At 56.0% G+C, this 12,979-nt stretch overlaps 1 protein-coding gene and 1 long non-coding RNA gene across 8 annotated transcripts in view; one reads left to right on the forward strand and one right to left on the reverse strand.

Annotated features, from left to right (window-relative positions):
- The window catches only part of FAM120B (family with sequence similarity 120B), a 112,401-nt gene extending 110,197 nt beyond the window's left edge, over positions 1-2,204 (forward strand). For all 7 annotated transcript variants that reach the window (XR_006717753.1, XR_006717754.1, XR_006717755.1 and 4 more), the window contains one exon: positions 952-2,204. Coding sequence is in view for 3 of the 7 variants with exons in the window: in XM_045500370.1 (XP_045356326.1) it covers positions 952-1,004 (53 nt within the window). In the remaining 4 variants the exon portion in view is untranslated. The remainder of the gene's footprint in view (positions 1-951) is intronic.
- On the reverse strand, positions 731-12,758 carry LOC123609333. Its single transcript, XR_006717758.1, has 3 exons — positions 12,675-12,758; positions 7,756-12,299; positions 731-844 (listed from the first exon to the last, which is right to left on the reverse strand). It is a non-coding gene; the product is annotated as an uncharacterized LOC123609333 (long non-coding RNA).
- Between the last annotated feature and the right edge of the window lie 221 nt (positions 12,759-12,979).

Genomic DNA, 12,979 nt, shown 5'->3' on the forward strand with positions numbered 1-12,979 from the left:
CTCTAGGTGTCTGGAAAGACCAAGTAACACGGTGCCCTGGGACCTGGGGGGGGACAGCATTTCAGAAGAGTGGTGGGCAGTTTCCAGTGTTGTAGAGGTAGGAATGATCTCCAGAATACGGAGGGTGCCAGCACTGAGGGCTACATGGGTCAGCACTCAGTAAGCACTCAATAGGTGACATCAGGACTAAGTATCTGGTTGAAACGGTGACCTTTGGTATTAACAATTAGGAAGTCAACAGTGATGGCCACCATTCTCCATTCAGTAAGGGTGTGCCCTCAACTCATTCTGGAATCGGGCAGGACATGCTCACGTGAAACATTGTCTCCTCTCCCAGGCCCAGGGATACACCACACACACGCACAGACACGCACACCCCCGTGGATATGTCGCACACACGCACAGACACGCACGCCCCGGTGCATAAGCCCCACACACGTGCAGACACGTACACCCTGGTGCGTATGCTGTGCACACGCACAGACACGCACACCCCAGTGGATATGCCACACACGTGTGGACATGCGCACCCCAGTGGATATCCCATGCATACATGCAGGCACGCAACCCCAGTGCATGTGCTGTGCACACGTGCAAACATGCACACCCTGGTGCATACGCCCCACACACATGCAGACACGCACACCCCAGTGGATATGCCATGCACACGCACAGATACACACACCCAGGTGCATATGTTGTGCACACACGCAGACACGCACACTCTGGTGGATACACCACACACATGTGCAGACACGCATACCCCGGTGCATATGCCCCACACACGTGCAGACACACACACCCCAGTGGATATGCCGTGCACACGCGCAGACACGCACACCCGCTGGCTCTGGCCAGGCCCGCCAGCTGTGGGCTCTGGGCACCTCCTCCCTGCGGCCAGCTTGCAGGATGCACTCATCAGGGAGGCTCATGCAGTCACTTGTGTTGCAGGTGGTCCAACTGACGCTCACCAGCTGGAAGAGGACAGACCCGCTTGCAGGTGAAGAAGGAATCATTGTAAACATAGACATTGAGCATAAAGCCAGTACAGTACATCTTGCTTACCTACAGCCAAGACCTAGAACGAGATTGCTGTATTTCACCCATTACAGGCACACAGTACAGACATGTTGAGTGAGGTGACCTGAACGTGGTATGTGTTTTTAACTCCACTCTACTGTGCCGTTTACGTGGCACCAGGCAGCCAGGCGGAGCTGAGGGCGTGTGAAGAACTGCCTGCTGCCTCCCAGAAGCTTTGCTGTGGCTCCCCCCCAAGTGCGGAGATGCCCTGTAGTCTCTGACAGCTTGTAAATGTACAGACCTTCGTGGGGAGAACGGAGAAACGATGAACGCCTGTGTCATCGAGGCCCTGCTCTGCGTGAATCTGCACAGCATGGGCCACAGCATCTCCCGAGACAGGGAAACCAACCCGGAAAGGACCGCGTCGCTTCGGGCAGCCGCCCTTGAGTCCCTTGTGCTTGGGTTACACGTGCAGTCGCAAGTTTCTTCCTGAGTGGTTGGCCTGGGCCTGGGATGTGCAGGCCCTTGTGAAAGTTCACCGTGGTCCTCACGGCACAGCTGAGGTCTCTGTGGTCACTTCAAGAGTGCTCAGTTGGTGAGTGGGAGAGACTGTTTTGTGGTTACCGTTGTGTTCCAGGGAATATGGCCGGACCACCCTCATGTGAAGGACACATCTGAGAACAGCCAGCACAGGGAGCCCAGCGGCTCCACGGGACTGGGACGTGGGACCCCGTCTCACACGCTTGGTTCAGCAGCCGTAGGGATGGTGTGGTTGGTTGGGCTCCTCCGCTCTCCTTTGTGTTGTGACGCTGATCTGTAATACGCATTTCGCTCTACCAGTTACCAGTGGTTAGTCTGCTGTTACAACAAGTGAAGACCCACTTCTTTGTCCCGGTTCTCATTTGGCCCTGTTGTCGAAGTTCTACAGCTGGAAAGGCCTTGGGCACTGGACATAGTCTGGTCAGGTCTCCTATGGGCTCTGTACCGCCCCCTTCTCAAATGTAAGTCTGTACACCCGTGAGAGGAAAAAGAAAGTGGTGATTCCTGAGTCAATCTATTAATTGTTGTTCTCATGTTGTTTAAATATGTGCAAACATGCATTAGGGTCCTTAATGCTCAGAGCTCTTTCTTAATGCAGCTTTCATTCCAACACGTCATTTAAATAAACTGAAACTAGATTCTGAGTCAAGTAGCGTTGTTACCACAGTCCCCCAGCCGCTCCCCGGGGGGGGCCGGCCAGAGCCCTCATCTCTGGAGCTGCCGTGCTGGTGTCCACGGGAGGCATAGACGCCGGCGGAAGGCAGAGGCAGGGGACTGAGGGTGCCCATGACGGGCACCCTGTGAGTGCGCCCCTTCGTTGAACTGGCCGGGGTGCCTGGTGGGGCCGAGCCCACAGTGGCGTCTGGTGCGCTCGCCTGCACACGGGACTAGGTTTCGGGAGGGACGTCTGCCATATCCGTGAATTTTTGCCGCAAGAATGACTGTGTGTGTTGTGTAGTTGAAAATAAAGGGAAAGAAATGATGATGGCCGGTGACCACTTTGGTATCTCAGGTAAAGTGGGTGTTTATTTCTAAAGTACTGACCAGTTGGATTTAATGAGTTCAGCACCCAGAGGATTGGACACGTTCACTTTTTTCCCATCCTTTGAACTTTGTGTTTAAAATTTCGAGCTGTTTCAGGCATTGCCACAACTTAGGATGAAAAATAAGTTGGTAGCGGCAGCATCTTCTGACTGTCACAAAAAGGAAAAAAAAAACCCTGGAGCTCGTGGGTGGCTCAGTCGACGGAGCGTCCGACTTCAGCTCAGGTCACGATCTCACAGTCTGTAAGTTCGAGCCCCGCGTCGAGCTCTGTGCTGACAGCTCAGAGCCTGGAGCCTGCTTCCGATTCCGTGTCTCCCTCTCTCTCTGCCTCTCCCCTGCTCATGCTCTGTCTCTCTCTGTCAAAAATAAACATTAAAAAAGTTTTTTTTAATAAAAAGTTTTTTTAAAAATGCAAAAAAGCCCCTTTGCTTGGAGAGCTGCAGCTCCGTGTGGGGAGAGGGGACCCTGGCTTGTTCCCCTCCTAGAGGCCAGGGACCCTGGTGTTTCTAATCCCTTCTCGTTTGATGCCAAGTGGACCATCCTGGGGCCTGAAGCCCGTCCACACCAGCAGCCTCCGTTACTCTAGTGAAAGCTGACACGTGCCTCTTCCTCGTCGGCTTCCGTCCCCCAGTTGTCCAGGGGCTCTTGGTAGAGCTTCAGGAAGGGCCCCAGCACGGGGGGCCAGCTTCTCCAATTTGACCCTGGGGTGCGGTGGTGCAGTGATGAGAGCCACCAACGACTGACAGACATCGCAGTTTGAGCCAAGTGCGCAGGGAGGTCCTACGTCGTTAGAGACCTGCGCCTACACATCCCTTTCCGTCTCTGGCCATGGCTGAGGCCTTGTAGCCTGTGCCCCTGTTGTCCCCGCTCGAGGCCAGGGGTCTAGGCACATCGCATCCCCCACCTGCAGACAGCCCTTACTCACAAGCTCTTTGTGGTTCTGAGAGAGAAGATTGCATGGGGAAAGCCAGTGCAGGCATCCGATTTCTCTCATTATGGCCAGCTCTGCCAAGTGTTAGATGAAAAGTAGAAAGTTAACTGTAACCTTCTGTATGTGACCAGCCACCTGAACTAAAAAAGCCGAGGAGCAGCCATTCAAAAACAGACCAACTTCACTTGTTTGTGGTTTCCCCAGAAGCCTCTTTCAAAGGCCTGGGGAGGCCGAGGTCAGGAGGCCCCATGGGACACCTAATGAGTCATGGCGATCCCTCATGGTGCCAGCATCCAGGCTGGGTGGGCCTGGTATTTCCCCAGGAGACCGAAGCTGAGGGCAAGTGTGACCCAGCCCCGCGGGCCCTCCAAGGGCATGTTGGCCCATTAAGGCACATGCGTCCATGTATCCTTAATCTTCAGATGACGTGTCCCTCTTAGGGGCCATTGAATTGATAGTTTTCAGTCAAACTGAACAGTCATCCAGGGAAGGAACGTGTTCCAGGAAGGTTTGGTCGACAACAGGTTTTCTCTCTGGCTGCCTGTGCACTTTGTCTTTGCATCCCATTTTGTAGGAGACACGTTTTACCAGGTGCAGAACTGACTGAGCTCTGTTCTTTTTTTTTTTTTTTTTTTTTTTTTAATTTTTATCTTTATTTTTGAGACAGAGACAGAGCATGAGCGAGGGAGGGGCAGAGAGAGAGGGAGACAGAATCCGAAGCAGCTCCAGGCTCCGAGCTGTCAGCACAGAGCCCGACGCGGGGCCCAAACTCCCAAACCGCGAGATCACGACCTGAGCCGAACTCAGACGCTCAACCGACTGAGCCACCCAGGCACCCCATGCCGAGCTCTGTTCTTGATGGTCTCTCAGCCTCTGGGCATGGCGGCCCACCGTGCTCCGTTTAGCCTTCAACCTGTGAGTTCCTGTAAGATGGTGTGAGACACATGCTCCCTTGTCGTGGGTCCTGTGGCTTTCAACTACGGGAAAGTCTGTTAAAGGAAGCCACCGATCTGTTTACTGAATGCTTCAAGCCACAGCCTTTAATGTACGATCCAAACAAAATGAAAGCCTGTCCCATGTGAGGGGACAGTAGGAGAGTAGGAGCCACAGAAAGAAGCTTGGAGCCCTCTCGAGCTGGTTCCGTGCTCGTGTCCCGGACAGCAGAGCGGGGGACCGGCCACTGTGTGATTGGGGACATGCAAGTCCGCTGGGAAGGGGGAAGGGGCCCCAGAGAAGCCGTTCCCAGGAGACAGACTTGTGGCAGCCGAGTGGTGACCAGAAGGAGTGGGCGCCAGTTGGGGTTACGGTTTTACTTTGTTCTGAAAAGGTTTTCCAAAGAGTCAAGACTCTGTTATCCTCAGAAACCTTTCTCCTTCGCTCTTTTTTGCACATTTCCTTCCAACAGTTTGACCTTTCTGAGTTGGACGCTGACTTGAGAGAGCTTACCTCGGCTCCAGAGGTTCAGCCGGCCGACCGTGAGGCCCGGCAGCAGGTGGGGGTGAGCTTGGGCCCGGATCCCGAGCTCGTGGGTGTGGACGTCACAGCCGTGACTCCTTGTTTGGGTCCTGAAGGGTTTCCCCTCTCAGAGACACGGATCATTATACCACAAACCTCCTCAGTCATGTGGAGGGTGACAGGTGTGTAGGGCAGAAGTTAGGTGGTTGTGGAAACTGGCTTTTTATCCAGAATCCACATTATTCAGCAGTTCACTCTTTCTGGCTTCAGTACCGAGGACGCCCTTTTTACCGCATTGAAAATTTTAAATGACAGAAGTTTTAAATATGTATTTATTTAAAAATAACAATGCACCGATTATATGCCAACATTTTTATATCTCCTCCCCGCCCCAGGAAAAAGCTGGAGGAATGCCTTGTTTTACACTTTGGCAAATGGGTTTAATGTCTGGTTTTATTACAGGCAGAGCCTCAGGCCTCTGCAGTCATCTGTGGTCACGTATCGTTTTGGCTAAAGTACAGTTGAAGACCCCTCCTCACAGGCCTTCAGATGAAAGGGGAGGAGGCCCTTCGGCCCTTCCCAGAGGTTTCTAGATGCTCTCCTTGCACGCACCTCTCGACTCAGCAGGCACAGGAAGGGTCTCAAAGCACATCGGATGTGGGCGGCTGCCTGCTTGCTGTCCGTCGGTCTGTCTTGCTCTCTGAATGGATTTTTCTCTGCACAGTTTTGTGACATGCTTCGGTCACTGGGACAGTACTGGTTATACAGATGAGCCATGCAGGTCTTGTAAATGCTCCTCACGGGAGATCAGAGATGTTTTTGCTAAACCACGCCAGTTTCATCAGCGAACCCTTCAGTATTGAGAAGCCCTGGACCTTCCGTGGCTCATACAAGTATTCCAAGTTCCAATTCTTGCTTGACATCTTGGATCTCATCACTGGCAACAAAGCTGTCCAGTGTTTTCCTTGAAGTGACAGCTTCAGACCCCCTGGAAAGGGGACGAGAGGCAGAGACTTGGGCAGGGTGGTTAGCTGTGGTTCATGCTTTTAAAAAAGGCATCAGAAAAACACAGCAGAAAGCTAGTGCCTGTTGAGTCTAGACAACCAGTACAGAGACGTCCCAGGCATTTTGTGTATGTTTGTAGTATTTTGTAATAAAAATTTACAAAGTAGTGAATAGGCCTGGAAACCCTGCAGCCCTAAGGCCTGTCCTACACCCAGGGGAAGGGGACACAGGCACCTTTTACACTCTGCAGTGGAGGCCGAAATGCCTGATCTCAGGAACACCTTAGGGAACCAGAAGGAAGGAGGGGAGTGGGCAGAGGTGACCAGGAGCTTCAGGACAGAGCAGAGGAGGGCGGGGTCCCCACGTTTGCCGACAACTCTATGGCTGCGTTCCTGACGTGGCGTTTGCGCTAGGGACTGCAGTGGCCGGGCCCAGGGTGGCTGTACCCGATCCTGCCACCCAGAGCGTGCTGGGAGGTACCCCACACCCACCTCAATGGCAGGGCGGGATGTGTTCGGCCCTAACTGAACAGAGAGAAGGTGGCCTGTGCTGTGACCTGGCAGGTGGACGGCACTCATGGGAGCCTGTCTGTGTGGAGTGCAGCACTCCAGGAAGAACCCAAGTGGGGGGCAGTGTCCGCAGAGGCTCCTGGGACCTGCTCCCAGAGCCCCTGATGCCCAGAGAGACTGGGTTTGACTGTGCGTTACTGGAGTTTGGAAGAGGCTGTCATGGCGACAGGAGGGGCCAACTTGGAAGTGAAGAGGCTAGTGGTCGTCACGAACATGGTCCCGTGGGTTCCTGACCTTGCTCAGAAACCTGGCGCGTGTGCTGGAAAGACAGGGCCCTTTGGAGACACCTGCCTGTGAGAGCCTGGGGTAGGGGAGACAGGTGTCTGCACGCACCCATGCATGGCCCCGCATCTGCTAGGTCATTCCAGATCTTGTCTACTTAGAACACAATGTTTGGAGTTGTGACATTAGCTAACAATTTGGATTTGAGTCTGCAAGGCGTCTGGGAGTCTCCTCTCCGTGCAGACTGCCTCTGGCAGGTGAGCCCCCTTCTGCAGGATGTGGTTGGAGTGGCCCAGAGCCCCAGCTTCTGAGTGAGTGAGAAAGCACCAGAATAGAGCACAAGGAGGGGAGAGAGCAGACACCAAGTAGCAACAGGAAGGGGCCTTTGCGGTTAAAGAGAAATAAAAAATAAAATGAACTTTAATTTTTTCCAAAAAGATAGCCATCCGGTGATGTTTCCTTTACTTCTTTTTTTCTCTTCGTCCACTGCACAAACTCAGACCTTTGATGCAATGTGAAAAGGGTCAAGTTAAATACCTAAAATATGAGTGATTCGGGGGCAGGTGATTCAAAACCGTAGCCAGCTTCAGACATTTATGCAGATAAAAAAAATTTATCGTTAAAGCGGCAGATCAGCTCTGATGCCCTCCCCCCGGTCCAGCGGTTTCTGCCCTGTTCACCGCACATTCTGACCCGTCCCTTTGGGAGCACTCACCCCCGGGCAGGGTTGTTTGGCAGCTGTGCGGCTGGAAGGTGGTTAGAGAGTGAAGGTGGGTACCGAGAGCCTGGAGCCCAGACGGGTGATGGAGCCACGGCCGCCCCCTGGGGTTCAGGTGCCGCCAGCACAGGGCCCAGCACCCAGGACCAGCCTGTGTGACGACTACAGGTCACTGAGGGATGCTTGCAGCCGTCGGGACAAGGGGCCCACGCTGTGCCCCTGCCGTGCGCTCAGCCTCAGCCTGGAACCACGTGTGCACACGCGTGTGCGGGCCAGACCCGCGGTAGGTGTGTGGGCTTAGGCTTTCAGAGTTCAGGGACACACTCCAGCACCCGGTGCAGTGAGCCGGGCACCCTCCTGGCTCACGGAGACGTCTTCTCGCCCCGTGAACTGCTGCCCTTGAGCATTCTTTGTAAATCACTTTTACTAGGAATTGATATCAGTAAACTGGCCATTTTTCCCCAAAGTCTAATAACTGTTGGAAAGAAACCAATAAAAAAAGAACAAGAATATGCTTTTAAATTCAGGTGTTACTAAATGTCATGTAGCTTAACGAAATCGGTGGGGCTTTGCGATCTGGAAGTCTGCTCGAGGCCCCTGGTTGCCTAGCCCCGTTTTGAGTTCACTTGCACTCCTTTTGTCTCTGTCTCTGTCTCCCCAGGGACCATAGATTGCCTTGTCTTTACCTAAAATAAACTTTTGTTTCCTAGCCAGTTGCCCCCCAGGCCCTCCAGCGGCTGCCATTTCTCTTACCTCTGGTCTAAGCAGAGTTTACGTCTGGCAGGTGCCCAGGGGTGGCCTGGAGGGGCTGGGGTGCAGGCTGGCCCTTGCTGTCCAAGTGAACCCCTCACATGTGTAGCCCAGCATTGAGCAGGGGCAGGCGTCCTCAGGTGCCTGCCCTGTCACTGTGGGGCACCAGGCCCCCACGCGCCAGTGTTGGTGTGAGTGGGCCTGTCCGGGCCCAGAGGCCTGTGCAGACCCCGTCATGGTGCAGGTGCTGGCCCTGAGACCTGTGCAGACCCCTTCTGCAGTGCAGGCCACGGGCCCACCACAGGCAGTTGACAGAGCAACGTGGATCTGCCTCCTGCCTCTTGGCCAGCCAGACCTAAGAGGTCATCCCCTTCCTCTGTGGCCCAGCTAATAGCCTTGATGCTCTTGGGACCCACAGAAATATGTCCAGGATCCATGGTTGGCTTTGAAATCCTCTTGGGCCCTGAAGCTTAACCCTTCCTGTGACCACTTGTGCATCTCGGTTCGGTTCAGGCAGAGGTGGACAGGAGGCCAAGGCCATGGCACTTGGTGTCCCCAGGGTCCCTCCCCTTCAGCCTGTGAGTGGAGGATATAGGGTGGGGTGCTCTGGTCCCCGGGGATCCTGTGCAACTCACCCTACAGCCGCACCCCCGGACTGCTTGGCGTGCTCGGCTCTGCCTGTGCCCGCTGGCATTTGCTCAGGAAAAGGGAGCTAACTTTAAAGCTAGCTGAGAAAACACACAATTGCGGAATTAATCGTGTGCCAAGTACCCATGAGACGTTCCAAAGCCTGATACGGGTTACGGATGGAAAGGCAGCCTCCTGGGACTGCTCGCCGCAGAGCATGAAGGGAGTCGATCGGACACAGACCCCGCTGCTCTGCAGGTGATCCCCCCCCGCCCCGTCCCACGGCACCTGAGGATAGCACCACCCCACAGTTCAGGCTCTCCCCCTGCCTGGCACATCCCTGCACATCCTGTTCATTTGGAAAGAGCACGAATGACAGTCCACTGAAACTGTAGTGTGACTTTGGGAGGACAGTGAGCTGCAGGCCACACACCAGCCCATCAGGAGCAGGCCTCGCCAGGAGCCCTCCACCCCACCCCCACCCCCACCCCACCCCCAAACGGGGCCGGGAGGCGTGCGTCCCAACTGCCAGAATGGCCTGTCTTCATTTAGTCTCCCAATGGAAAACATGTTCGTGAAAACCGTCGGCAAAAGGCATCCAGGAAGAACGTTTCACAGGAAAGAGATAAATGCACCAACCCGCGTACCTGTGTCTCAGGCGCCAGCCGTCACATGAATGCGTCTGAACGAAGTGAAGCCCACTGGAGTCACATCTGCTCTCCGTAAACTCCCTGAAGCCGCGAAACCTCTCTAGATGCCAGCCGTCTTCCCGTCAGTGTCATCATTCATTCATTCGTCTACAGAAAACTGTCTCTTTTAACTCAACCTGAAGCTTGGTTTTTAAGACAGAACAGTCCTCAGCAGACGCAAGGTGACATCTTCTCTGGGGTTCCTGGGGCCCCACTCAGTCACCTGTTCCTTCACATGTATTGAGCAACGACTGTGGGCCTGGCGCCGGGGCTGCAGGGCAGGAGACGGTGCCCCTTCCTGGGGTCCCCGGCCAGCCGGAGAAAGCCAGGAGCACGCCACAGCATGTGGCCGGGTCAGGAGGGCGTCACACAGGTAGGGCTCTGGGGAGTTGTGGCTCATCACGGGGCTGCGGCTGTACTCTCGGGCTGTGCATTTGTTACAAAACCAAAGAAAAGCTATGTTGTTGCTCTGAAACGAAACAGAGGCTCACTACGTTCTTTTTGGGTCTTCTGTGAATTATGTCGAGGACGTTTATTCAGTCAGTATTTACTGAGCACGGAATGCATGCCAGGCACTCGATTCACCACACATCTATAGTGGTGTTTGATTTTGTTGTTACTGAAGATTCTAAAGTCCGAGCGACAGATGAAGGATCGTGAGAGAAAAGCGTTCTGAGTTTTAAACAGCAGAAAGACTGCTAAATAATATCCTGACATTTCCCACCTTCAGGAAGTTGTTCCGTGGCCGGCCATAAGGATGCCTGAAACCTGCGCCCTCTGCGCCTCAGGGAAGAGCAGCAGCCCGGCTCCACAGCCCCGCTGGAGGCTCTGGTCCCCCGGACAGGCCAGCCCACATCCGTCCACACTGTCACCCAGGTGACCTGGATGTCCAGTCCCCAGGCAGCCTCTGAGATGAGCCGGTTCTGGCCCTCACCGCTGCATCCGGCTTCCCTAAGGCCTCCCGGGGGGGGGGGGGGGGAGGGGGGTGCCGCAGGGGGAGGGTGCTGGCATTTGGGACGCCCGGCTGTTAAATGACAGAGAGGCCCTCTGAAGGCCACCTCCACGTCCCTCCGCGCCACGAGCCCACCCTGCCAGGCCCTGAAGACAGGGACCAGTAGAGAAGAGTAAATAGATAAGGTGCTGTCCACACGTACCTCGGAACCCTTGCTCCTCCTGTAGAATCTCAGAAGACCCATCAGCCCGGGACGTAGTTGACTGCAAACGAAACACTTGGGCGTGACAATCCAGTTCTGTGGGCTTGGTTCTCAGAGTGTATGTGGGCAAAAGCTGTGTTCTATGTCTCCCCGTCCTGCCCCGGTGGCTCCAGAGTGCAGTCCACACTGTGTCACTCTGCAGGGCCAAGCTAAGTAATGAAGTGACCGTTGGTGCCCAAGGAGATAGGCAGGGTGCAAGGTGTGCCCGAGGGCTCAGGCCAGAGGGGATGGGCTTCCTGGGCCCGCCCTCCGCCACGCAGTGCTGCACCTTCCAGGTTCCCTGCAGACCACAGAGCACCGAGTCGTCCAGGCCAGAGAGCTGGTCCCTGCCAACACCACCCCAGAGGGCAGAAGACACCCCCAGAGAGCCCCCGCCTGCCGTCCTGCCCACTGACAGCGGGAATGTCTGTGGCGTGGCAAGGCCCCAGGGACACAGGGTGTCCCAGCCCACTTACCGCCGTGGAACTGGATGCCACAGTCTTCGGCTTATCCATAAAATTTCTCAGCCACACGCATTTCCTCAGACCCTTGCCGATCAGCGGAGACACGGGGCCTGTCCCTTTGAACGTTCCTGTGTGGTCCGGCTTAGCCGGGAGTGATGTGAACTTGGACATCCTAACCCAAGTGACCTCAGAGAAGACACCCAGAGGGACCCAACCCAGATGCCCTCCACTGCTCGATGCTGGGCGATCGGAGGAGCAAAGAGGAGGCCCTCTGCTCTCTCGGCACATCGCAGGCACCTGGCAGGTGTCGGGGGTGCCACCAAAGGAAGCCAGACTTTGTTTTTAAACAAATTGAGTTCGGCTCTCCTCATTTGTTATGGAAAGGACACCTATTGAGACCGCTTCCTGGTCCCTTTCCAGCTGGCACGGACTTCCACAGTGTCTCACCCAGAGGCAGTTTGGGAGGCCTCTCCGGGGGGCTCCCAGCAGGGCCACTCAGGACTGGGGCACCGCAGCCCAAGCAGAATCTCCTGAGGACATTCCTCGGGAGGAACAGGCCCTGGAGAGCCGTGTCCATGCTGGTACGGAGCACCAGTGAGCAGTGAGTTTTGAGACCTGCGGAATTGGACCCCGGCAGCACAGACAGGCCAGGAAGAGAGCTGTGATGGGGGCAGGTGGACGCTGACCCATGCATCATCACTCCGGGTGGAGACATGCTCCCAGGCTGCAGACCCTGGTTCAGCAGGCCGTCTGCAGGAGAAAGTGTGCCCGGCTCTCCTGGAGGTGGCACAGCCCCAGGGCGGGGCTCTCCTCCCGGGCCTGGCCACACACAGCCAGCCCAGCCCGTGCCCAGTGACCGTGAGGCCCCAGCCCACGCACCTACTCTGCCCAGGCTGCTTGGCCGGCGTCGGGAAGCCCCGGACGTCTCCAGGATCTGTAGTCGCACTGCTGGGGACTGGACGAGCACAGCCTGGTCTGTCGGCCATGGTGGAGCCTGACATTTAAACCTCACTTCAAGGGGGCAGACGAGGTGCGGAGACGGTTAAGTAAGGAGTCTACGGGAGACAGATCACTGGCCAACACCAGCCGGCCGTGGCCTTGAGTCCGAGAGTCCCATTTCACCCCTCACCCCACTCTCTGCCCGTCCCCCGCCCCCGAGAATGCTCCCGGCATCTCATTTCTTGTGTAAAAGCCACAGAAGCTGAGGCAGGACAGCAACGGGCTGTGAGGGTCCTCAAGGAGCGTCTGTGTCCCTGGCAGCCCCACCTGGTTGGGTGGAGCCTGCTCTGCGCGGGGTGTCGCTAAGGCCCCGCAGCCCCGCCACCTCCGGAGGACAGTGCAGCGCCAGCGAGAGGCAGAGGGGACACGGCTCCCAAGCGCCCTGCCCACCCTCCATCTGTGCCCGTGTCAGGGCTTACGGAGCATATGCTGCCTGTTGCTCACTGACCATCTGCTCTCGAGCTGATGAAGTGTCCCCGTTACTGTGGCAACAGAGTCCTTGACTGGCGGTGGCACCACAAACATTCCCTGCTCAGGTTTCTCTTTTATCTGTGCTCCGGAATGGGGCTGGGGGAGGGGGCAGGCCTGGGGCTGGGGGAGGGGGAGGGGAGGGGCGGAGCTGGGGGGGGAGCAGGTTCCTCCACAGCTTCCTTTCTCCTGCTTTCCTGCCCCACCCCCCACCCCCGACCCCAACGCTGGCCTGGCCTCTCCCACCCTGTGAGCAGGTGCGTTGGGAGTTCCACTGACAACTCT

This window comes from Leopardus geoffroyi, chromosome B2, assembly GCF_018350155.1.
Source record: "Leopardus geoffroyi isolate Oge1 chromosome B2, O.geoffroyi_Oge1_pat1.0, whole genome shotgun sequence".
NCBI lineage: Eukaryota > Metazoa > Chordata > Mammalia > Carnivora > Felidae > Leopardus > Leopardus geoffroyi.